The 26,976-nt window shown below is 45.5% G+C and overlaps 1 protein-coding gene and 1 long non-coding RNA gene across 2 annotated transcripts; one reads left to right on the forward strand and one right to left on the reverse strand.

The window, feature by feature from the left end:
* Positions 1-5,962: 5,962 nt before the first annotated feature.
* LOC129699949 (uncharacterized) lies at positions 5,963-7,054 on the forward strand. The gene is made up of 2 exons (XR_008723966.1): positions 5,963-6,077; positions 6,613-7,054. It is a non-coding gene; the product is annotated as an uncharacterized LOC129699949 (long non-coding RNA).
* Positions 7,055-20,987: 13,933 nt separating this feature from the next.
* LOC129700457 (cytochrome P450 1B1) lies at positions 20,988-25,575 on the reverse strand. The gene has a single exon (XM_055640957.1). It carries the CDS (start codon positions 25,051-25,053, stop codon positions 23,437-23,439), a length of 1,617 nt encoding a protein of 538 aa, XP_055496932.1. The 5' UTR covers positions 25,054-25,575; the 3' UTR covers positions 20,988-23,436.
* Between the last annotated feature and the right edge of the window lie 1,401 nt (positions 25,576-26,976).

Consider the following 26,976-nt stretch of genomic DNA (forward strand, 5'->3'; position numbering starts at 1 on the left):
TCATCTTGTTTTGCATTTTTTTAAAGCACTACTATATTACCCATTACTTTGTGAAATGAGTACTCGCAATGAAGATGCTATGTCAAGTGAAGAGAGTTGTGAAACCCTGTCCCTAAACATTAACCTACCTGTAAGGTGCTGGCACCAATCAACATATGAACTAAATCTAAAAGTACTGTTTATCATATCACTTCCTATTTAACATATACGAGTTTCTCAGTTCCTTCTCTTGCAAGCATTAAATCTCAACATTTCTGTTTCTTTTATTGAAACCTCTAGTCCTTCAATGATATTATTCAGTTGCATACTAATGTCCTTGACATCCGCAGATTATATCCAAATGGATATTTAGATTTCACAATGTTTTTATTTCCAGATGAAATCAGAACAATTGTCTTAACATAATGTAATTGTGAGGTTTTTTTTATTTTTAATAAGATTTTGATTTTTTTTTTTGTACAGTTAATTACATTTCACTTTATGAAAATCTTTTTTATGTCTGTTTTATATTCATCCAAGTTGTTTAGATTTTGTTTTAATTGTATTTAAAAGAAATGTCCACATTCATTTTGCTAAGTGTTTATTGTATAATGTCTTCACCATCTATTAATACTAAACTGAGAGAGATTCTCTATATATGATTAGTGTTAAGGGGACAAGAAGAACATTTCAGCACCTAATATTTGTAATATTTTTTCATGAAGTTTCAGGACATCTGGTTGCCTGCTGCCTATTCTTATATAATGCTCAAAGGAAAAGTTATATCACTGAACCCTGATGCCTCATTTTCCCGCTCCGATCTTGAATCATACTTCCAATCCTTTAACTACCTTTTAAAGTGTTCAGAAACCTAATGTGGTGGAAGGGGGGTCAGAATAATGAGTGTAGTACAACGGTAAAGAACAACGGTAAAACGGTAAAAAATGATGCATTCCATGAACATGAACATTTAATGATTTTTACTCTGCTGGTGTGCAATAAAAAATTATAACCATTAATATGAAAATATTTAAACAGACTCCCATCAATATCTGTAATGTATTGAATAAATACACAGGCGTTCCTGTGGTAAATTTATAAGCAGGAACACAATTTACTGCTAGATACTTAGTTTGTCTTTGTTTTCCTATTTTACAATTGTATACAAACTTTATTATTTTCTACTGTACACTGGATTATCATTTAATAAATTTGATTATCATCTCCAACTTGATATTGTGATTTCATGGCCTAATGGCACTGTAGTCAAGAGGCTAGCACAAAGTTGGTCCACACACCTCTTTAGTATTTTGTGTGTGAAGTGATAGCATATGTCATGCATTGGAAGAGCATGAATGTTGTGCTGTTTGTTCTACCTTGGGTTTGCAGCCGAAATGTAAATCTCAAGAAGGAAAGGAGGGAATGGAGATTTGGAGAATGCAGGTGCTGGAATCTTAAAAAAACCCACAAAATACTGGAAGTCAGCAGAGTCCGCACCGACCAGCGATCTCTGCACATTAACACTATCCTACACACACTAGGGACAATTTACACATACGCCAAGCTAATTAACCTACAAACCTGTACTTCTTTGGAGTGCTGAAGGAAACTGAAGATCTCAGAAAAAACCCACGCGGTCACGGGGAGTACGTACAAACTCCGTACAGACAAGCACCCGTGGTCAGGATCGAACCCGTGTCACTGGCGCTGCAAACGCTGTAAGGCAGCAACTCTACCGCTGGCCACCATGCCGCCTCTTTGTTGTCGATGGATAGCTTGTGACAAGGGGGATTGATGTCTGGATCCATGAAGGACACCAGTAGTAACTGTAGAACTGCATGAACAAAAGCTAATTGCTGGTGATTTAGGCTACAACTGGATAGATAGGAACAGACCCTGTATGATCTCACCAAGATGGAGAGACTTTGGCTGTGGTCAGATGGAATTGAGAGGAAACAGAAGCGATGAACTGCCTTTGCTCAATTATATTGCCTAAGTAATTTATAATAAAACTTTTGGTTTTGTGATAGGGCTAGAGAAACCTAATTGAAGAGATTGAAACAAGAATTTCAGTGTAAAATGAATATAATTATGGAAGGATGCATTTGACTTCACACTCTGAAAAGCACATGTGTGCTATCATTTTCCCAGTGACCAGCCACTCAGTTCTGCTCCCTTGTTGCATGCAGATCCAACTTCTAAGCTTACTGGTGGCTGAGGGTGTTTGAGTGTCTACGTGCCTTTGTCCTCTCTCCCTCATCTACCACAGTCAGGCAGGGTTACACTTCTTGGCTAGCTGAAATATATAAAGATAGGGAAATAATGATTAGAGATGGGGAAAGTAAAAGGTACATGATTATACTTGTAAACCTTATAAATCTGAGGTTTGAGATGGAGAGAGGGATGCGAGAACAAATGTGAAGATCCATTATCTACAGTTTGAACCCCACAACAAGTCTCAATCTCATTCATGGCAGTTCAGATTATGATCTGTTCAGTCTTACATGCAGCAGTACCTATTCACTCAACAAACCCCTCTGATTCTTTGTCTCCTTTCCATGCAAGGGAGAGGTATTTAGAGGTTGTAATTTAAGACTTAAGGGTGTGTGTGCAGGAAATTAGCAATGGGCTTTTCTGGCACCTGACAGTGAACTTGGCCAATCTTGTCCACTGCAAGGTAGACACTGCATCTAAACCTTGATTGATTCCATGCATTGACCACTACACCTATCTCAAGGCTGCCAACATTGGGTGAGAGTTGGGAGTGAGAAATTGCGAGAGACCAAGGGAGGGGGGGGGGGGGGGGGGGGGGGGGGGGGGGGGGGGGGGGGGGGGGGGGGGGGGGGGGGGGGGGGGGGGGGGGGGGGGGGGGAGAGGAGGGTATCCCCCTCCCATTGGAATTGTGCTATATGGTGCATACTGCAGCGAGTCTTTTAATTTACACTTGAATACAATATATATGCTTTAAATTGGATTGGAGTGTTTTTGAAAGGGGGGAGGCTGTGCGATCACTGATCACTGGCCTTGGGGGTACCCAGTGAGGGAGTGGAGCAATCGAGTGGGGAGAGGGTGTGGAAGAAGGGTGTCCCCCCTCCAAGGGTAGGAACTTTTTGAAATTTGATGTATTAAAATCATGTTTTAGTGCACTGTAGAAGTGTGATTTCAATGTTTTTTGTATGAAGTATTTTTAAGAGGGAACTTTTTAAGGGGTAACTTTATCCACACAAAGTGTGATGGGTGTATGGAACAAGCTGCCAGAGGAGGTAGTTGAGGCAGGGACCATCCCAACATTTAAGAAAAAGTTAGACTGATACATGGCTGGGACAGGTTTGGAGGTATGGACCAAAAGCAGGTGGCGTAGCTGGGACATGGTGGCGGGTGTGGGCAAGTTGCGCCGAAGGACCTGTTTTCACACTGTATCACTCTATGACTACATTATACCTCCACCATGCATGAATGCTTCAAAATCAAGTGATTGAGTTTTATTGCCATATACTCAAGCATAGAAACATAGTAAATAGGTGCAGGAATAGGCCATCGGCCCTTCGAGCCAGCACTGCCATTCAATATGATCATGGCTATTCATTTAAAATCAGTACCTCTTTCCTGTTTTTTCCCCATATCCCTTGATGGTGTTAGCCCCAAGAACTAAATCTAACTCTCTCTTGAAAACATCCAGTGAATTGGCCTGCACTGCCTTCTGTGGCAGAGAATTCCACAGATTCACAACTCTCAGCATGAAGAAAGTTTGTCCTCCATCTCAGTCCTAACTGGCCCCCCCTTTATTCTTAAACTGTGACACATGGTTCTGAACGCCCCCAAGATCGGGACCATTTTTCCTACAGTTTCAGTAATTGAAAATCTAGCAGGCAAGCAGGATGCTTTCTTCAACCACCCCAATTTGAAGTCCACTATCTTCCACCGTTTCTACCCTGTGCTTGGTACTTACTTCCAGCAGCCACTGGTTGTCCTCCAGGATGCACTCTCTCTACTCTCTCAACCCCCCTCCTCTCTCTCCCCCTCTATCTCTCCCCCCTCCCTCTCTCTCTCTCCCCTCTCACTCTCACTCTCTCTCTCTCTCTCCCCTCTCTCTGTCTCTCCCTCTCCCCCTTCTCTCTCTCTCCCTCTCCCCCCCTCTCTCTCTCCATCCCCCCTCTTCTCTCCCCCCCTTCTCTCCTCTCTCCCCCTCCTCTCTCTCTCTCCCCCTTCTCTCCGTCCCACCTCACTCTCCCCCTCTCTCTCGCCCCCTCTCTCCCTCTCTTTCCCCTCTCTCCACTCTTTCCCCTAACTCTCTCTCCCCTCTCTTTCCCCCCTCTCTTTCTTCTCTCTCTCCCCTCTCTCTCTCTCTCCCTCCTCCTTTCTCTCTTTCCCTCTCTCTCTCCCGCTGTTCTCTCTCTCTCATTCTCTCAATGGAAGTAGAATCTCCCCGCTTCTGTACCCAAATCCATCTGCCATGATTGCTAACCTTCTCCCACTCTCTCTCTCTCTCTCTCTCTCCACCCTCTTTCTCTTCTCCCCTCTCTCTTCTCCTCTCTCTCTCTCTCTCCTCCTCTCTCCTCTTCTCTCCCTCTCTCTCCCCCATATCTCCCTCCCACCTCACCCCCCTTTCTCCCTCTCCCCTATCTCTTTCTCCTCTGTCTCTATCTCCTCTTTCTCTTTTGCCCCCCCCATCTCTCTCTCTTTCCCCCATTTCTCTCTTTCCTCCTCTCTCCCTCTTCCCCCTCTCTCTTTTACCACCCCTCTCTCTTCCCCTTATCTTCCATTCTCTCCTCCCCTCTCCTCCCTCTCCACCCCCTCTCTCTCTTCCCTCTTTCTTCCCTCTCACTCGCCTCTCTCTCTCCCCCCTATCTCCCTGTCTCCTTCCCCTCTTTCTCTCCCCACCTCCCTTCGAGTGACCCTCGCGGCAGCGACGCTTCCGGCGGCCCGGGACACTCGCACTGTCCGGAGCGCTCCATGGCCGAAGCTGCAGCGAGCGACTCGCTAGCCGCGCAAAAATACCCCGCCAGCCCCGGCTCCCCGCATCTGTCCCCGCCCGCTGCTTCCATCCCTCCCTCAGCCCCGGCTCTCCAACACCCGCGGACCATGCAGTTTATCCGAGTTTTTTAATTTTTGTTGATCACAGAATTTCTCACCACAGAGCGTGAGAAATTTCTGATCAGCGTGAGGGCGTGAGAGTTTGTTTGTGGGCGTGATTCTCACGCTCATAACGTGAGAGTTGGCAGCCCCGCAAACTGTCTTCACAACATGTGTCTGGATGGCCTGCTTAATGCAACACCTATTTTTTCCTATATTTTTGTTTACCAACTCCAGCAAGCCTCCATGCAGCATCTGAAACCAAAGAGCTCTCTTGTGCGATTCTTTGCGGGCTCCCTAGTTGATCTTTGCTCTCAAACCTCAACCAATACCTGCAACAGCCATGTTGCACTTTCACTTTCAGATATACAGGATGCTTTTAATTAGTGCAGGCTGGTTTTAGCAGGCACCAGCCACTCATGAAACTGGGCTTGTGAGGCGTGCAGCCAGTAAATGCAATTAGACTGCACAAGGCAATTTCATAAGTGTGCAGGCTTAATTAAATTATCATGTTGCCTGCATCAGAAATAATACGTACAAGTCATCACTCATCATTATCTTGTACTTGGTTTGGAACAAGCGACTGATTTAGACCCCTCTAGTTTTTGGCTTTGTAATATCTTGGAGGGTAATTTAAACTAAAGCAGTACGTATGGTATGTATTAATCAATAACACTAAATACAGTTTGCATGGTATGTATTAATCTGTACGCAGAAAAACCTTGGGCTGCAGATGATGCAAAAGAAACATTCAACCTTTACACAGCTTTTTACAGTACATTAATAATAATCCCCAGTGGTGTGTTCAGTTGAGATTTGTGTTAATATTTAACAGATGTGGCCTATGACTGTCGTTTGTTAAGGATATGTCGAGTTGATAGACCACGGGCACATATGATCCTCTAGTTCTCACTAGAAAAGGATGGCTTAACATGTTCCAGTAAATTCCCTTCCCCTCAGCCCTCCTACCTTGCTCTGAAGGGACTGGCCGATGAAATAAGAAGAAATGAACCAACATAAATTGTGTAAGTAATCCCATCCACCGGCACAGAATGTATTTTGAAAGACTTCTCCTAAACTAATGATAATATAAACTATTGTTCCTCGATCTGAAATGTATTAATTAAACTGCATTCAGTAATTTCTAAACAAAAAAACACTTGTATTTCCCTTTTTTCTAAATCTTGCTGTTTGTACAGCCAGAGTTTGGAGTAACTTTCAGCTTTTGCGACAAGGTTGTTTTCACAGAATCATTTCCCTGGGATGGGTGTGGCAGCATGGATTATTCTGTCTCTTTTGCCCCCTTGTATAACTGCCTTCCCTTTACCTCCTTACCTGGTCATCCCTCCAGGAAATCTCAGACTGTCCCAAACCACTTTGGAATCTATATATCTGCCTATAACTCATGGGCTCAAATTTATTGAAAAAATAACTGTGTGTAACTGATGCGTGCTCTTATTAATCTTCATAGTAGCCAGCAAATTCAGGGGATCTATATTGTAAGTTGTGAATATCCAGAACTTGTTGATTTAGACTGCTCTGTCATTTTCTTCACATAAGCAGCCTGTCATCCCTCATCTACCCACTGTCTGTAAGAATGAGCTCTAGGTGGGGAGACTCGCAGCCAACGGAGCCTGGGTCGACAGAGCCCATGGCCGACCGCTGCACCTGGGGCCAGGGTAGGTGCCGCAGAGGCACAGGAGGGGACCCGGCGGTGGTCTTGGAAGAGGTTGGTGCGGCAGTCGATGAGGGTGCTGGTCGGGGTCGGAGGTCATGGAGGGCAAGGACGGGCCACGTGTGAGTTGAAGGACCCGGCGTGGGATGACCGCTGTGAGAGGAAGGGAAGGGGGTGGGGGAAACAAAAGTGGACCTGGCGCAAGCTACTTTGTAACTTTGTCAATGCCCTTTATGTGGTGATTATTTGCATACCTTGGGTATGCAAGCAAAGAATTTCACTGTGACTTATCACATGTGATAATAAAGCATTCATTCATTCATTCATCATTCAGTTTGTTTATACATCACACAGCGCAAAATGTCTGGTAATTAGCTTCAAAGTAATGTTTTAACAACTTGGTAGTCACAAATACAATACTGATTAAGCTCTGGCCCAGAAATTGAACAATTATTTCAATCTTGCACTTAGTGCATTATATTTGTCAATATTTTTAAAAGAGTTCCATTTTATTTTCTTTCATTTTCCTCAATTTAATCTTACTTTATTTATTTTCCTTCATAATCTACTTTGATTTTACTTTTTCTCCACAGAAATTCTGGTTCTTGCATCGTCATAATAGATTTAATTGATCCTGGCATTTACTCAAACGTATCTTTGTCCACAGCCTTAAACATTAAGCAAGTTACAGAACAAAATATTCTTGAGGACAAGCACATCAACAAAACCTACAGCAATGCCACATAAAGACCATCTCCAGTAAGGTGCAACTACAGTGTGATAATGGGTTTTGGATTATATCAGATTTCCCCTGCACAGATTATATCAATTATAATCCAATCTGGTTTTTAATGAGGGCCAGCAATGCTGGGAAATAATATGAAGCCCTGGCAGCCAGTCCTTTCTTACATGGACAAGCAATTGACATGCAATGTTATATCTTTGAAACCTGTTTATTTGTTTATTCTATTTTTTCCCAATGGCATCTCGCCTGGTGCTCAGTTGGGGTCAGATGTAATTCAATATGCGAGCGAGAGAGACTATTAAAACCTCCAGACCCTATGTCCACCATTCATTTAGTTAAATCTGTGCTCCAAAGCACAAAGTACATCCATCAATTTAAGATTGGAGAACTTGTCATGTATCCTTAGATATATCATCTTCTGACTATTTAAAACGATTGTTATTTTCTCTGGCTTTACAAATTTTTAATTCATCTCACTCCAATGCTTGCCAAGATCAATTTTATAAGTAACCAGATAACCGGCACTGTACCCTTCCTTGTGCATAATTTCCGGCTCTTTACAAACCCCCCTTCCCCCACCCCCCCCACCCTCCCACGCACTCCATCTCCCAACTTCATGAGCTCCTGACCTTAGCCAAAGTCAACATTGTGTGCTGATGTATCCAATCTGGTGTGAAATGATTGGACGACACTGAAGTGGAATGCACTGCCAGTGGGAGTGAGGACTTTTCCCCTCATTCTACTGCATCTCGAGACTGTTCCAGGGAATGTGGCCAAAAAAGTCATTTACCGCGGGATTACAATTCCAGCAATACTTCAACCAAGGAAGTCAGCTATATAATTGTGCCATGAGTAAACACTTTGATGAAAAAAATACTCAGGGGAGTAAAAGCTTTTGCCTCTGAGATATTAAAGTTGAGAAGGAAACCTCTGCTCATCCTTCCCTACAATATGCAAAAAAACATTCCGATCACCTAATCTAGGAGTCCTCAAACCGTTATCTAATAAAACTCAATTTTAATACTGGAAATTTCACACAATTCCGGAAAAAGTAATCAAGTGTAGAACCGGATCTCAGAACTAATTATAGAAACATAGAAAATAAGTGCAGGAGGAGGCCACTCGGCCCTTCGAGCCACCACCACCATTCATTGTGATCATCGCTGATCGTCCCTAATCAATAACCCATGCCTGCCTTCTCCCCATATCCTTTGATTCCACTAGCCCCTAGAGCTCTATCTAACTCTCTCTTAAATCCACCCAGTGACTTGGCCTCCACTGCCCTCTGTGGCAGGGAATTCCACAAATTCACAACTGGGTGAAAACGTTTTTTCTCACCTCAGTCTTAAATGAGTTACCCTTTATTCTAAGACTGTGGCCCCTGGTTCTGGACTCGCCCAACACTGGGAAAAGGACTAGCTTGTCCAGTCCTTTTATAATTTTATATGTTTCTAAAAGACCACCCCCTCATCCTTCTAAACTTCAGTGAATACAAGCCTAGTCTTTTCAATCTTTCCTCATATGGCAGTCCCGCCATCCCAGGCATCAATCTCGTGAACCTACGCTGCACTGCCTCAATCACAATACAATACAATACAAAGGACATTTATTATCACATATACCAATTGGTGTAGTGAAATTTGACTTGCCATTGCAGCACACAAATAAAGATAAGACACAACATTAAAGAATTTAACAATAAACATAAAAACATCCCCCCACAATGGTTCCCACTGTGAGGGAAGGCACAAAGTTAAGTCCCCATCCCCTTGTCCACCCATAGTCGGGCCTATTGAGGCCTACGGAGTCGCCACTACAGCGGCCTGATGTTTCAGGCCCTTCTCACCGGTATCGGGAGAACCCTCTCAGTGGCTTGGGACACCTGGAACGGCCGCTTCCATACTGGAGACCGCGGCTTCCGAAGCTCCACCACTGGCGATCTCGCCGGGAGATCCTAGGCTCCCGATGTTAAAGTCAGCGCCGCCGCCCGCGGCTGGCCGCTCCACAGACCCGCATCTCCACGATGTTCTTGTATTCTTGTATTCAAATTTTATTGTCGTTGCCTCACTTTGAGACAACGAAATGAATTTCCCGTACAGCAGTATCGTTAAAAAAAATCACAAGAAAAATAATAAAAATAAATAATAAATAAATAATAAAACATATTAAAAAAAAAAAATTGAAATTGAATTAAAAATTTAACAAAAGCACAAACACAAAAAGTCCACAACACAACATAACATAAATGGCACCCAGGTGAGGACGGCACCATAGTCCAGCCAGCCTCCCCTCCGTGTCCATCCGTAGTCGGGGCCTTCCGAGCACCTGCAGTCGCCGCCCCGGGTGACCCGATGTTCAGGCCCTCACGCCGGGCTGGTGGAACGCTGACGCCGAGCCCCGACGGTGAGCATCTTCCTCCTCAGCGGCCCGGACCTTCTGATCAGCCGCCTCCCGCTGCCGGAGTCTGCCGCTCCTGAGTCCACAGGCCGAGCTGGGCAGAGTCACAGGACCCCGCGCTGTCCATCAGCGCCGCCCGCGTTGGGAGCTCTGCAAACCGCAGCTCCTTGATGTTGGTGCAGCAGGTCCAGCACTCCGGGCTCCAGACGGCGACCCCCGGTAAGGCATCGCCAGCCCCGCGATGTTCCAGCGCTGTCCCACCGCTGCTGGAGCTCCGGTCGATCCCGGCAGGAAAGGCCGCGCCAATCCAGGTAGGTAGGCCGCTGTGGGGGGGGGGGGGAGGACGCGACTCGAATAATAGTCGCGTCCTCACCAGGAAGCGGCTGAAGGACGGTACGCCCCGCACCGTGCCCTCTTCCCCCACATAAAAACACAAAAAAATACACTTTTAACATAACAAAATAAACAAAAAAACAAAAAGATACCGGGCTGTAGGTGGAGGCTGCTGGCACCAGCGCCACCGGAAGCTGGGGCTCCGGAATACTCAGCATTCCGGAGCCCCAGCACGGCGACCCAGGCAAGGCATCGCCTGCTCCGCTGCGCAATAGCGCTCCAGCGCTGTGCCGCCATCGAAGCCGTGGTTCTGGCCGGTCCCCTCAGGAAACGCCGCTCCAGACCCGTTGCCCAGAGAAAAGCTGCTTCTCTGACCTGGTAGGGACCAGGAAAAGCAGTTTTCCCTTACCCCCACCCACCCCCCACATAAAAAATAGACCTCCAAACAAAACACTAAAAATAAAAGAAAGAAGTGAAAAGGCAGACAGCTGCAGGCTGGGCAGCCATACCCAACTGGATGGCGCCCCCTAGGGACCTTCCTCAATGCCCGCAAGGATGTCCTTCCTCAAATTCGGAGACCAAAATTGGACACAATACTCCAGATGTGGTCTCACCAGAGCCCTATACAACTGCAGAAGAACCTCTTTACTCCTATACTGAAATCCTCTTGTTATGAAGGCCAACATTAGCTTTCTTCACTGCCTGCTGTACCTGCACGCCAACTTTCAGTGACTGGTGTACAAGGACGCCCAGGTCTCGCTGCACCTCCCCCTTGCCTAACGTAACCCCATTGAGATAATAATCTACCCCCTTATTTTTGCTGCCAAAGTGGATAACCTCATAATTATCTATATTATACTGCATCTGCCACGTATCTGCCCACTCCCTCAACCTGTCCAGATCACCCTGCAACCTCCTAACATCCTCTTCACAGTTCACACTGCCACCCAGCTTTGTGTCATCCGCAAACTTGCTAGTGTTGCTCCTAATTCCCTCTTCCCTCCTAATTGTGCAGTGAAGACCAGATAATTTATTATAGTGATGTGATCCATAGACAACCCTATCTGCTGATGTTGAGACTCCATTTGGGCTTGCAACCCTACTATTTGTGAAGTTTCTCACCCAGATATTTCCAAGCACTGGCAGCTCCAGAGAGCAGGGATAAAACGAATATTTGAAAGTTACTGATAGCATTCTTGCTTCTAAGATTATGGTTTAAGTACGCAAGGCTAAACTGACTGTCCAATATGGCTATTTCTGAAGGTACATTAAATTGGTGAACCTAGAAGATCCATGGCATTAATGTGATGTAGAACAGCTGATCTAGAGATATTCTGCCTTACCTTCAAGGGTAACAAGAGAGATCACAATAAATTATTCAAGGAATGCCCAGTGTTTCATTCACGTGGCCTGAATAATATCCTCAGTGTGCTGGTCAATACTTAAACATAAATTAATTGAAACAGATTACCTGGACATTAGTATCTTAATGTTACAGCCCAGGATGGAAAATACAGGTGAGGGTTATGTTTAACACCTAAACAACGGTAGCATTGTAATGGAAATAACTGAATAGGAAATTAGAGGTGCTTGTAAGAAGGGAACAAATATATACATGGGTGACTAATCTAGATAAAGATTGCTCAAACCAATTTAGCAATAGTACTGTGGAGGAGGTATTTCTGGAGTCATAGTCAAAGAGTCATACAGCACAGAATGCTCTTGTATGACTCTTCAGCCCAACTTGCCCATGGCGACCAAGATGCCCCATCTATACTAGTCCCACCTACACACGTTTGGTCCACATCCCACTATACCTGTCCTATCCATGTATCAAAATAGAGTCATAGAGTGATCCAGTGTGGAAACAGGCCCTTCGGCCCAACTTGCACACACTGGCCAACATGTCCCAGCTACACGTCCCATCTACCCGCGTTTGGTCCATTTCTCTCCAAACCTATCCTAGCCATGTACTTGTCTAACTGTTTCTTAAACGTTGGAATAGTCCTACGTCCTCTGGCAGCTTGTTCCATACACCCACCACCCACTGTGTGAAAAAGTTACCCCTCAGATTCCTATTAATTCATTTCCCTTTCACTTTGAACCTTTGTCCTCTGGTCCTTGATTCCTCTGGGCAAGAGACTCTGTGCATCAACCCGATCTATTCCTCTCATTTTATACACCTCTATATGATAAGATAAAATATGTCTATTAAGTGTACCTCATTGAAAATATTTAAACTATCTTTAATTGGACTTTACCTTGCTCCAAATTGTGTACCTTTACCTTTTATCTTGGCACTGTGGACATAGATTGTAATCAATGTCTTTTCTCTGACTGGATAGCACGCAGACAAAAGCTTCGGTACACGTGACAATAATTAAACTAAATTAAACTGAATAAATGCAAATCTTTTTAGCATAGTCCAACAGTAAAGGTGATGTTTCATTAGGTTCTGGGGGTCAGAGGTTGATGTTTAATGGGGACTGCGGTTTTTATAATTCACGGAGTCTGGTAGTGACCTCACGTTTTTTGGGAATATGGAGATGATAACTAATGTTTAATGGGTTCTGCTGCAGAGAACTAATGTTCACTGGGGATATAGAGGAGATTCAATTACTGGGATCAGTGTAGAGGGTCAATATTTGATGGTGATTTGAGGTGAGACCTCCTCTTCAAAATATTTTTTAACTGCTGGAATTTCAGGAAAATTGGTCATTCTGGAATTGAATGGACAAAATGTAATTGTGCTTTATTTTTGTTTTGCTGACAGATTATTTATTTCAATATGTGTGAGCTCACATCTAGTGTTGCAGTTTACAATGTGACAGGAGTCTGAATGTGGTTCAAATTCAGCTATCAACATGCCTTCTTCACCACCTGCACTCTTTATCTGCCTAGTGATGATACTGCAGCCCACTGCTGCCCCCTGCTGTCCACATTTCACTCTACACTTTGGAAACATCCCATCCCAATTTTCTTCGGGAAATAAATTTAATTAAGTTTACGTTTGGAACACACACACTCTGATAACTTAATGGATAGATTTTTTGTAATATGCTGGAAAGTAATGGACCTCTGTGTCTGTGTGAACCAGCAGCCATCACCAGTGTTGCCTGACAAATACTGCCTAATTTATCTTCTTTTCAGCCCGGACTGATATCCAGGTTCCCCTTGTTCAATAGCAGGTTACAAAGTTGAATTCCATACCATTCCCAACCCTCCCACTCCTACCCACACCACATCAACTTCCTGAAGACGCAGAGGCCCTCGAACTCCCAGAACTCAACCACAAGAAATGACCACATATTCCCCATCATCCTGTAAAAGATGCTTTCCAAATGGGAGATTTTCATTGTTGTAACTATTGAAGGATGCTGCCCTCCTTGTGGAATACTTTGTCTCAACTCATCCCATTGGATGAGGTTACTGCCCTCTATGTTGAACACTTTGTCACAACCCATTGTATTGGATGAAGATCCAGCCCACCAAAGTTGGAGACTTTGGTGAGAATATTTCTCTTCAATATTGAACAGTTTGTCCCAACTCATCCTGTTGGTTGAGAATGCTGCTCTCCAACTTGAATACCATTTCAACTCATCTAATTGGATGCCAATGTTGTCCTGTGTTGAACAGTTTACCTCAACACATCCTGGGTAAACAAAAGTGTTGGAGAAACTCAGAGGGTGCAGCAGCATCTATGGAGTGAAGGAAATAGGCAACATTTCGGGCCGAAACCCTTCTTCAGATAATTTATAAAAGATAAGAGGCATGTTGATAGCTGAATTTGAGCCACATTTAGACTCCTGCCACATTGTATCCCTACTTCTTCCCTATTTCCTTCGCTCCATAGATGCTGCTGCACCTGCTGAGTTTCTCCAGCACTTTTGTCTTCCTTCGATTTTCCAGCATCTGCAGTTCCTTCTTAAACACCTCAACACATCCTGTTGGTTGCGAATATTATCCTCCAATACTGAACAATGGGAACATTATGGACAAGAAAGAATATGTTGGGAATAAAGCTAATTCCCACTATTAAATATAAAATTAAAGGATTTATTTCACAGGATATCTATTAGAAATATGCATACATTAAGCTTCACGTAAAGAGAGGTAACATTTTTAAATCTTCATCTCTACATTCAAATAATTTCTAAACATATACAGGACAACCTCATTTCATACCACAAGGGCAATATCCACTTATGCATTTTAAAAAGTGGGTATAACAAAGTATTCTTTACCTGTATGTTACACCTCACTTGATTGCATCCCCCAGCACCTCTACAGTGTGTGATGCTTGATCGTGGATAGTCTCTTCTGCAGGCTTCAGCAGATCCATGCACCTCTTCCATGCTGATAGTCTTCCAGCAGCAACTAACAATTTCATTCTTATCATTTTTCTACAAAACTAAAGACCTTATCCATAGAACTATAGGTTTTATCCTCAGTACCTAAGCCTATGAGAATGATCCGCCTGAATGGTGTACATATCAGTCACCATAACTTGAAGTTACAGCCCAGCAGATTCTCAAAGAAAGCAATAAGTACTTGTTTCTAAATTAATTAAAGCACTTTCTCAAATTGGAGGTTTACCTTCTTTCAATATTTTGTACTGTGGAAAGTTAACTCACACCATTTTGCACAATTGAGCTATTTGTTAATTATATTTTAAATCTATGGAAATACCTTAGTGATATTTTCCCTTGTCCCTGCTATACCACCATGAAGATGTTTGCACTTATTGAGTACCAGAATGGATTGGTGCAATGCCTGAAGAAGGGTCTCGACCCGAAACGTCACCCATTCCTTCTTTCCAGAGATGCTGCCTGTCCCGCCGAGTTACTCCAGCATTTTGTGTCTACCTTTGGTGCAATGCCACAAGCTATGAACCAGGAAGATGAGTACAAGCCAGACATTCCTCCGGTTACTAAACAAAGGATGACATATGATGAGCGTTTGATGACACTGGGACTATATTCGCTGGAGTTTGGAAGATAGAGGAGGTACATCATTAAAACGTACAGAATAGTGAAAGGCTTGGATAGAGTGGATGTGGAAATGACGTTTCCACTAGTGCGAGAGTCTAGTACTAGAGGTGATAGCCTCAGAATTAAAGGATGTTCTTTTAGGAAGAAGATGAGGAATTTCTTTAGTCAGAGGGTGGTGAATCTGTGGAATTCTTTGCCACAGAAGGCTGTGGAGGCAAAGTCAGTGGACATATTTAAGGTAGGGATAGATAGATTCTTGATTAGTACAGGTGTCAGAGGTTATGGGAAGTAGGCAGGATAATTTGGTTAGGGGGGAGAGATAGATCAGCCATGATTGAATGGCGGAATAGAATTGATTGGCCGAATGACCTAATTCTACTCCTATCACTTATGACCCTATGGTCTTATGAAAGAACATAGATGCTAGCAACTCAACCCCAGTTGGATTGGCAGAGTTCAACTGGCTGCTGAATCCACGCCCTGCATATGGACGACTAATGATGACAGTATATCAGTAGATTGGTTTATGCATGACAACCAATCATAATAGGTTAGCATCACTAACCCCACCTTACTGTATCATTTATATTAACACCCACTTCCTACACTGCTCAGTTCTGGAAGCAGTCAGGATGCTCTGACAACTAACGATCTACTGACCTGCTATAGTTTGCATAACGATTAAAGATGATCTTGGATTACATATCGTGTGAATCTCTTGTTTACAATATCATAATGTTCAAAGACAGGACTGAAGCGATGACTTTGATTTATATATTCGAGTGGATAGAAACAGAATGTTTTACAAGCAAGTGGTTGGTAACTAGATTGCTTTTCAATTATTGGCAAGAAACACACGCTGAGATGAGAACATTTCTCAAGTATTAGATTATCGCAATCTGAACGTAATGCCTCAAAAATGATGGAATCATCCATTGTTTTCAAATGTAAATTGGATACTGTCGAAACAGAAACTGCAGAAACGTCTAATAAAAAACAAGATAATTTCAGTGCGAAGATTCAATGTGGAGGATAGTTACAAATAAACGATTTGTATAAAAACTATCGCAATCACTGTTGCACCCAGCTTGCATGTCGACCCTATGGATTTCTGTCTGCCAGCGGTGAATATGTGCAGTTATACTTGTAAATGAAGATGCAGCTTCATAAGGATGCTGTGGGAGATTGATTAGATCACTGTATCCTGTGAATTCAATGACCCACAATATATGACAATAAGACTCTTGCACAACCTCCAAAGTGTGAAACACTTGTCGTGTGTTAGATGTTATGTGAATGAACCTAAAGCCAGAAACAACACGGTTGATGAGGGAAGGGGACCAGTATGCTTGCATGCAGACAATGGGACAGGGGGTAAAAGACAGAACAAATTAAGGACTGGGTCCAGCAGAATTAAAAACATTGCTTCCTTGAGTTAACCACAATTCTCCCTCATTTAGTCTCAGCTTTGGAGTTGGCCGTTTCTGCCAACCTGCCTTCTGGGAAGGAAAGCATGATAAGTAGTCTGAAGTGATGTTCTTGATCCGTCAGTTGCAGATGTTTCCGTGACTCTGAGTTAACATGCCCAATAAAACATTGTGCAGCAATTAAGTCAACAATTCTACATAAATGTCAACAATTGTACATTTTTCAACCATTTGCCAATTCAACTTGCTGTCCGTGCTCAAAAGCTCAAAATAAGAACTGAAGTTCCTCACTGAACTGTGCAGTGATACTGCAGATGGTAAACAGTGCTTCTGTTACATTTGTAAACTCAAAACAAATCATTGATATAATCCTACTCTCGTTGCAAGTTTTTCTCATAATTTGCAAAGGCAGAAATTAGAGTATAAATCATTGAGGATTACACCAATGTTTCACAAAGTTCATCAACTTTCACAATATGAAATTTGATAATGATGTCAAATGAAAGTTAGAAGTTTGACTTAACGAAGTGTGGAGGCGGCTGTGTTCCAGTCTGATAGGCTGATAAATTAAAGTGTAGTTTGGCACCATATCTGAGGAATGATGTGCTGGCTTTGGAAAGGGTTCAGAGGAGGTTTACAAGAATGGTCCCAGGAATGAGTGGGATAACATATGATGAGTGTTTGACGGCACTGGGACTGTACTCGCTGGAGTTTAGAAGGATGAGAGGTGACCTCATTGAAACATAACGAGTTGTGAAAGGCTTGGATAGAGTGGATGTAGAAAGGATGTTTCCACTTGTGGGAGAGTCTAGGACTAAAGGTCATAGCCTCGGAATTAAAGCACGTTCCTTTAGGAAGGAGATGAGGAAGAATATCTTTAGTCAGAGTGTGGTGAATCTGAGGAACTCTTTACAATTGCAAATTGCTTATTTACTCTTGGCTGTGGTGGCCAAGTCAATGGATATTTTTAAGGCAGAGATTGATTCTTGATTAGTATGGGTGTCGGGTTATGGGGAGAAGGCAAGAGAATGGGGTTAGGATGGAGAGATAGATCAGCCATAATTGAATGGTGGAGCAGACTTGATGGGCCAAATGGCCTAATTCTGCTCCTATCACGTGCCCTAATGCGACAGAAGAAGGCAATGTATTTAAATGTAGTGATTAAAAACAGAGAAAGAATGTATAAAGGGGGAGCAAAATACCTTTGTCTGTAGTTACAAAGATTATTAAAGATGCAATAGAGCTTGGGGGGGGGGGGGGGGGGGGGGGGGGGGGGGGGGGGGGTAGGGGGTGTAGATTATGGAAGCTAGGAGGTATTGTTGAGTTTGTGTCAGACCTTACCTGCATTCCGAGTACTCTGTACTCCATTGTGGACGGAGGATAAAGCTGCAGGAAAGAGTGCAGATATGTACATGGATATGTAATTGTTGATACAAAGAGATATTGGAGAGATTTCCAGAAAATGCTAATTTATTAGCGATCTGCAATAGTATATTATCCTGACAATCAGAAGCCTCGTTCGCAGGGTGGACATGACAAAGACTAGTGGGCATAGCTTGACTGTGAGAGGAGCAAAGTTTAAAGGAGCAAGTGTTTTTTACACCAAGAGTGGCGGGTGTCTGGAATCCGCTGGTGGTAGTTGAGGCAGATATGATGGTGGCATCTAAGAGGCTTTTGGATAGACGCATGTTTATGCAGGGAGTGGAGATAATTGGATCACATGCACACAGAAGAGACATGAGTTTAATTTGGCATCATGTTCGGCATAGAAATTGTGGCCGAAGGGCCTGTTCCCGTACTGTCCAGTTCTATATTCTACTACCTTACATCATATTTGCAAGTTAGATATTTGTTTGAAGCAAACGGATATTAGAGTAGAGGAGTGGGATTACATCTGGGCAGACTCAAGGGGCCTCTAAGCTTTTTACAAATATATGAGAGAGCTGAATGTTCTCAGACCTGCTTGTAAACCATGTCAAATAATATTGTTATAGCAATTACCGAAAAACCTTTACAGAAAAACCTTTCTCACCTGCCACAATGGTGCAGCTATTTGTTCACACTTCAGTAACCTGGGTTTAATCCTGAACTGTCTGTGTGGAGTTTGCACAATCTCCCTGTGTGCCTATGGATTTCCCCAAGGCTCTCCTGTTTCCTTCCACGTTGCAAAAGATGTGTAGTTTGGTAGGTTTAGTAGGTTAATTTACTCCCATTGCAGAGGAAAGTAATGATAAAATATGGACAGATTCGATGGGAATATTGAATGAATAGGTTAGAAATCAAATGTGATTGCTCTGGGCGTCAGCAGAGATTGGATGGGATAAATATGTGATAAATTAAACAATTGTGGGAAAAATAAAATGGTTTCATGTAGAATATTGGTGTCAATGCTTGTTCGATGGTCAGCACGAACGAAGGGCTTATTTATGTCATGTTATACGATTTTGAGACCTCTTGAATTCTGTAGTGACTCTTCGTGGATTGAAATTGCAAATTCAAAGAAAATCTCCTCTCAATAGAGGTCACTCTTTGCATAAAACTTTTCACTGTAAATGTTGGAATGTAAACATGTGAAGGCATTGGAATATGTCGCAATTGAATCAGATTATGCCCTGACATCAATGCCAGTGAACTGAGAGCATTGAGTGGCAATACTGGGTGGGAATCCTCACTGCTTCATGTTAGCCATTTGTAATACCAGCAAAGGTCAGCCAAAATACAGGGAATCCAACTGTATCATTTGGGACACAGCTAGCAGTGTAGATGATTTACAGAACTATTGACCCATGAAACCAATGACCCATCTAACTAACAAGAGATGTTGCTGATTATAGTCAGTTATAGAAAAACAAACCTTTAAAAAAAGTTAGGCTCTTGCTTTTCACTGCTAACATTATTCAGCTCAGCAGAAACATAAAGAATTTAGTTTAAAGTTTAGAGATACAGTGTGGAAACAGGCCCTTTGGCCCGTCGAGTCCATGCCAACCATCGATCACCCGTACACTAGTTCTAGATTATCCCAGCTTCATATCCTATACGCTAGTGGCAATTAACCTAAAAAATCTGCCTGGTCTTTGGAATTAGCGAATAATTTGAACACACACTCAAGAATGCGATATAAAAATACATTTGTGTTATTAATGTTCACAGTGGTAGTAATACTGTAGAGTACATTCAGTAAAATAATTTACACATGGTGAGATTCAGTGACAATTAAATGAAACATACATAGCAATTAATATGAATCTAATCTGGTAATCAAATAAACGGTGTGACTAAATGCAAAGTTGAACAGAAAGAACAGAAAGAAACACAGATTTAAACCCTCACAGGGGATAGCCTTCTGACCGACATACACTACAAACCCACTGACTCACATGGCTATCTGGACTACACGTCTTCCCACCCTGCCCCCTGTAAGGACTCCATCCCCTACTCCCAATTCCTCTGTCTACGCCGCATCTGCTCCCAGGATGAGACGTTCCACACCAGGGCATCGGAAATGTCCTCGCTCTTCAGGGAACGGGGATTCCCCTCCTCCACCATAGATGAGTCTCGCACCAGGGTCTCTCCCATACCCCGCAACACTGCTCTCTCTCCCCATCCCCGCACTCGCAATAAGGGCAGAGTCCCCCTAGTCCTCACCTTTCACCCCACCAGCCGGCAAATACAACAAATCATCCTCCGCCATTTTCGCCACCTCCAACGTGACCCCACCACTCACCACATCTTCCCATCTCCCCCCATGTCTGCCTTCCGCAAAGACCGCTCCCTCCGCAACTCCCTTGTCAATTCTTCCCTTCCCTCCCGTACCACCCCCTCCCCGGGCACTTTCCATTGCAACCGCAAGAAATGCAACACCTGTCCCTTTACCTCCTCCCTCGACTCCATTCAAGGACCCAAGCAGTCGTTCCAGGTGCGACAAAGGTTCACCTGTATCTCCTCCAACCTCATCTACTGCATCCGCTGCTCTAGATGCCAGCTGATTTACATCGGGGAGACTAAGCGGAGGTTGGGCGATCATTTCGTCGAACACCCCCGCTCAGTCTGCAAGAACCTACCTGAACTCCCGGTGGCTCAGCACTTCAACTCCCCCTCCCATTCCCAATCTGACCTCTCTGTCCTGGGTCTCCTCCATTGCCAGAGTGAGCAACACTGGAAATTGGAGGAACAGCACCTCATATTCCGCCTGGGTACCTTGCGGCCGGATGGCATGAACATTGAATTCTCCCAATTTTGCTAGCCCTTGCTGTCTCCTCCCCTTCCTTAACCCTCGAGCTGTCTCCTCCCATCCCCCCGCCCTCGGGCTCCTCCTCCTCCCCTTTTTATTCCTTCTCCCCCCCCCCCCCCCCCCCCCCCACCCCCTATCAGTCTGAAGAAGGATTTCATAGATGCTACTGCACCCGCTGAGTTTCTCCAGCATTTTTTGTGTACCTTCGATTTTCCAGCATCTGCAGTTCCTTCTTGAACACAGATTTAAACAGGTTTGCAGGTGGCATGAAGATAGTTAATATGAGCCCATTTATACCTTCAAACACCTGAATTGTTAGTTACACTACTGCAATTAAATCATGAAGAAACAAGGAACTGCAGTTCGTGGTTTACCAAAAAAGAAACAAAGTCCTGGAGTTCCTCCAGTAATCAAATTATGTTAATTAAGACATCATCTCCAAAAAGGCCAAGCAGAAAATCATTGTAAATTTAAATATAAATTTTAGGGAAACTTGGAATTGTGAGATTAATTACTTAATACACTGAATACAAACGGAAATATCACCCAGCACAGAGTGATATATGTAATAGACACAAAGTGCTGGAGCAACTCACGAGGCAGCCAGCCATCCCACACAGAACGCAATATGCTCCCTTTAAAAATATTACAAATACATTTCTATCTGGACTGATCGCACCCCCAATCTCCCAGAATAGAGGCACATACAATGCAGATGTTGCTATCACTTTGCATCTCTTACTACCGAATGTCATCACAACTGACATGTCAGTGCTGCACCACTGAATTTGTGCATCCAGTCAGATACTAAAAATCTTACATTGAAGAAATATGTTATGTTAATACGAGTTTAAGCTTTAAGTGAACTATTTACGCATTATGTCAGCAGGGATGCTGACAGTTACACGGAGTAACTGCGGATGCTGGAATCTGAGCTCGCCGCACAGTTGTGGAGGAGCTAAGAGATCAGGCAGCATCTGGGGACGGATTGGATGCTTCTGGTCAGGGTCTTTGTACAGTCTGAAGATGTATCCAACTCGAAACGTCGCCTGTCCCATCCCCTTCCAGCTGCTGGCTGGCTCATTGAGTTCCTCCAGCACTTTATATGTGGGAAATAATGGGCCCATTTGCTTGTTGTGCTCCCTGATAAACCCCGTGAAATTGCACCCGGGGGGAGATAGCCCCGGACACCTCCACGTACAATATTGAGCGACTGTCAGTTGCATATAATGATATCACGGGATGCCAGTGTGTAGGGGTTGGGGCTCAGTCCAGTTTAGTTTTAGTTTAGAGATACAACGTAGTTCGCGCCGAGTTCCGCATCCTTCACACTAGGGACATTTTACAAAAGCCAATTAATCTACAAACCTGCACAAAGGTTTGTACTCGGAGTAAACCTACAGGGAACCAGGGCAAACGTACAAACTCCGTTCAAGTTGCACCCGTAGTCAGGATCGAACCCACCCGGGTCTCTGGCGCCGTGAGGCAACATGTCTGTGCCGCCCCACACTGTTTATTCAAGGAAAAACACAGAGATAAGACTCTGATACAGAGATAAACGGGGTTCATACCCTTTCGATTGAATGGTTCAACGAAAGGTCATTGACCGTAAACGGCGATAGATGCTGCCGCACCCGCTGAGTTTCTCCAACATTTTTGTCTACCTTCGATTTTCCAGCATCTGCAGTTCCTTCTTGAACAGACCTTAAACGTTAACGGTTTCTCTTTCCACGGATGTTGCCCGACCCGCTGAGTGTGGCCCGTTGCTTGTATTTCAGATTCCCAACATCTGTCCCTTTCCCCGCAGGTCACCTCGATTTTCTTTCGGGATGTGCATTTTAGACGAGGCATCAGTGGAACTCCCTTCACTGTTTGCAGCCTCTTTGTCCAAATTAACTCTGCTAACAGCCCGCTGCGATTTTTAGCCCATAAAATAAAACGAGTCCATTATTTTAGTCTGCTGTTTTCACAATACCGAGTCAATCGAGCTGTTGAATGAGATGGCATAGCGCCGGGTCCCGCTCTCTCTCTCCCTCTCTCTGTCGTTGGCTCCCTTTCCTCGGCTTGTTTTGCGGGCTGGAGCCTCGCGGGTCGAGCTTTGATGTACGAACTCAGGCAAAACTTCCACTTCCAACTGATTTTATCTCAAGATTATTATTTCTCTCCCGAAGATCGGGAGATGCGCCAGCGCCGCTCGCAACATCTATTTAGCGCCGAGTCGCGACCAATCTCAAGCTGGAATATGTTTGAAAAAGTGGTAGAAACATGGTCTAAAGAAGGGTCCCGACCCGAAACGTCGCCTGTCTATGTTCGCCAGGGATGCTGCCGAGCCCACTGAGTTACTCCAGCCCTTGGTGTCTTTTTCAAGAACATTTTAAAATGGGTTTCGGAAACAGTTGATTTAAAAACAGTGTGAACCCCTTCGATATAAAATCCCGGTACAAATAATGTGACATTTTTTAACGTGTTAAAAGGGGGCGATTAACGCGTGAGTTCTCTTTACGAGTATTTGGCTCGGATCAAACATTTTATAGTGTTCATTTAAAGTCAACTGCAGGCTGCCTGTTAACGCGAGGCAGGGCGATTTAAGACTGTGTGTGAAGCGTGGTAGCTGTCCGGCAGGCAGTCGTCTCACTGGGCTGCCCGTCTCCGTCTGCCTCAGCCGTCTCCTGCACAAACTTGTCCCGGAGTCGGACCAGCACGGTAAAGGACACAGGCTTGACGGTCAGTCCGTAGTGACAGTCCATGCTCAGCTTCTCCGCGGGATTCGCTTCGAAGGTGCACTGGTGGACGAGGATGGCGGTGAAGAGGAAGATCTGGATCTTGGACAGCTGCTCCCCGATGCATCTCCTCTTGCCCACCGAGAAGATCATGACGCTGCTGGTCAGGTCCTTGTTGATGGAGCCGTCCGCGTTGAGGAAGCGCCCGGGTTGGAAGGTGCCGGGGTCCTTCCACTTGTCGCAGTCGTGGTTGACCGACCACTGGTTGATGAAGACCACCGTGTCCTGGGGGATGTGGTACCCGTTGATGTCCACGGGCGAGGTGGTGGCGTGAGGGATGGTCATCGGGACGAAGCTGGTGAAGCGCATGATCTCGTACAGGAAAGCCTCCAGGAATGGCAGGCGAGCTTTGTCCTGGGCTCTGGGCAGCCGGTCCCTGCCAACCACCTGGTCGATGTCCCGCTGGAGCTTGGCCTGGAGCTGCGGGAACTGGATCAAGTGGAAGAGGATCCAACTCAGGGCGGTGGACGTGGTGTCCTGGCTGGCACCCAGGATGTCGGTGACCGAGCCCTCGGCGTGTTCCGGGCTGAGACCCTCCTGCGCCAGCTTGTCCCCGTCCAGTGCGTGGATGAAAGCGTCGCTCATGTCCCGGGTGGTCCCCGGGTGGTAGGTTCGCCGGTGCTGCTCGACTTTACTGCGGACGAACTCGAAGAACTCGCGGTTGAGCTGCTGGAAGTCTCGGTAGAGGCTACGCACCGGGTTGGGGAAGGATTGGAGCCAGGGCATGACATCCACCAGGCTGCCGGCTCCCACCGTGCGCCCGAAGCGGTAGGTCCTGCCCAGCAGCCGCCTGAACTCCTGGTCATCGTGGCTGTAGCGGCGCCCGAAGCACAGAGCGCACATCACGTTGGCGGCTGCCACCGTCAACTCGGGGCAGGGCTGGAAGTGTTGGCCGTCCGCGCCCAGGCGCAGGAAGACCCGCAGCAACTGGCGAGCCTCCCCCTGGACGTGGTACTCGAGGACATGGCGAGCCCGGGCATCGGCCGTGGAGAAGGAGCGCACGGCAGACAGTGCCAGGCGGCGGTGGACCTTCCACTGGACGTTGTACTGGCCGAAGGCCATGCTCTTGCCACCGGACACCAGGCGGAAAGAGGCGAAGTCCGGCCGCCCGGCGAACTTTGCGCTGTGCTGCAGCAGAGCCTGGCGGATGGTCGCCTCGCCGTTCAGCACCACGATGTCTCTGCCGCCCAGGCGGATCTGGAAGAGGTCGCCGTAGCGCCGGGCCATCCTGCTGAAGGTGAGGTGCGGAGACTTGCCCAGCTGCATGGCGTTGCCCACCAGCGGCCAGGCGAAGGGTCCCGGTGGGCGGCGACGACCCTTGTCCCGGCGCCAGAGGCACCAGCAAATCTCCAGGCACAGGAGCAGGGCGAGGGAGAGCAGTAGCGCCGGCTGGACCTGCGCCTTCCACTCCTCCGGCACCATCCTGCCTCTAGCTCACCTTCCCGTCCCTCGCTCAGGTGCCGCAAGGACCTCTGTCCCCAAACCTCCTTCCTCCCTCGGCACACTGTCCTCCTCGCCCACTGTGTCCAGCGAGGGTCTGTGTCCTTGATCCCGTGGCGCTACCTCAACCTGCTCGGCTGCCGGCTGCTCTCACATCTGATCCGGTTTTTATTTTGCATTTAAAGAGTGCGGGCCCTCGCCGACTCCCCTCCCTCCCAAACCCTCCAACACCATTCATCCGCGCTTCGTGCTGTCAAGCCAATGGGAACAAGCAACTCCTGCGCCGGGAGAGCCGCTGTTACAGTCACTGTCCAGGCGCCTCTATTAAACCAGATCGCCTTTGCCCCGCGCCTCCGGGGGTGAATCGCACCCCCTCTTTAATAGTTGGTGTTAAAGCGGCAACAGGCACACCTGTCCGCGGCGCTTTGGAACCGTGAGATTGGCGAGGAAAGGGTTCGGGTCCAAAATGCAGACAAACTCCAATAGTCCGACACCCTCGTGATGGCGCTCCGGATTAGCGGAGTTTTCCACACTATTGGTTTCACTCCTGTCAAAACACATTTCTATTTCCCCTACATAACACACGGAACGCTGGCGAGCTCAGTTGTAGGGGGATCCCGTCAGTCCGTTTTGCACAAAATAACTTAATATTACATCCAGAATTCATTCTCTAAATTACCTCGAAATGGTTGCAGATAATAGAGAGGGCGAGAGAGAGCGAGAGAAACATCTTCTCACAGAGTCAGGATTTTACCAAGCACTTTACATCCAATAAAGTATTTTGAGAATGACAATGTCGGTACTCCTCCATTCTATTTACGCATCATCACCAGCTGGCTCAAACACATCCACCAATACAACACAGAACAGCACAGGAACAAACCCTTTAGCCCACAGTATATGCGCTTATCATAATACAAATTTAAATTGCACATCTGTTTGCTTATGGCCTATGTCCCTCCATCCCCTACCTGTCCATGCACCTGCCTCTTAAACGTTGCTACTTTTCAGTTTCCACCACTGCCGTTGCCAACACGTCCTAGACAGTCGCTGTAAAACTCTCTGTAAAACATCTTACCTCATAAATTACCTTGAAACACTAACCCCCTCACCTTAAAACTATGTCCTCTAGTATTTGACATTTCCATTCTGGGGAAAAAGACTCTCGCTATCCAGCCTATGCCTCCTACAATGTTATATACCTCTGCCTCCAACACGACAGAAAAAAACTAGCTCAGTTTGTCCCACCTCTCTTTGTACGAATACTCTCAAATCTGGACAGAATCCTGGTAAACCTCTTCAGCAACCTCTCCAAAGCCTCCACATCTTTCCTGTAATAATGGGGCAACCAAAGCAACATTGACACAACGTGCTGGAGTAACTCAGTGGGTCTGGCAGCATCTCTGGAGAACATGGATAGGTGACATTTGGGGTTGGGACCCTTCTTCAGACTGATTGTGGAGGGGGGGAGTAAGGTGGGAGTGGCAGGACAAAGTCTGGCAATTAATAGGTGGATATAGGTCTGGGAGCAAGAGAGGGGGGCGAGGGGAGTTAATAGGCAAATGATTGGACAAATGCCAGAGATGGTAGAGACAGAAGGTGAGACATAAGGAGATGCTGGTTTACAAAAAAATACAAAAAATGCTGCAGTAACTCAGCGGGTCAGGCAGCATTGGGTTGAGATCCTTATTCCGACTGTGGAGGGAGGGGGAAAAAAGCTTGAAGAGAGGAGATCAGTATGGGGATGGAAAGAGGAATATTCCTAAGTCATTAGCAACTGGGAGATCCAGCAGGCCTGAAATTCCCCTGGTCCTCACCTTTTGCCCCACCAGCCTCCACATCTAACATTATTCTCTGACATATCCGTCCCCCTCAAAGTGAACCCACCACCAGTCGCATCTTCCT

This window comes from Leucoraja erinacea, chromosome 9, assembly GCF_028641065.1.
Source record: "Leucoraja erinacea ecotype New England chromosome 9, Leri_hhj_1, whole genome shotgun sequence".
Lineage (NCBI taxonomy): Eukaryota > Metazoa > Chordata > Chondrichthyes > Rajiformes > Rajidae > Leucoraja > Leucoraja erinaceus.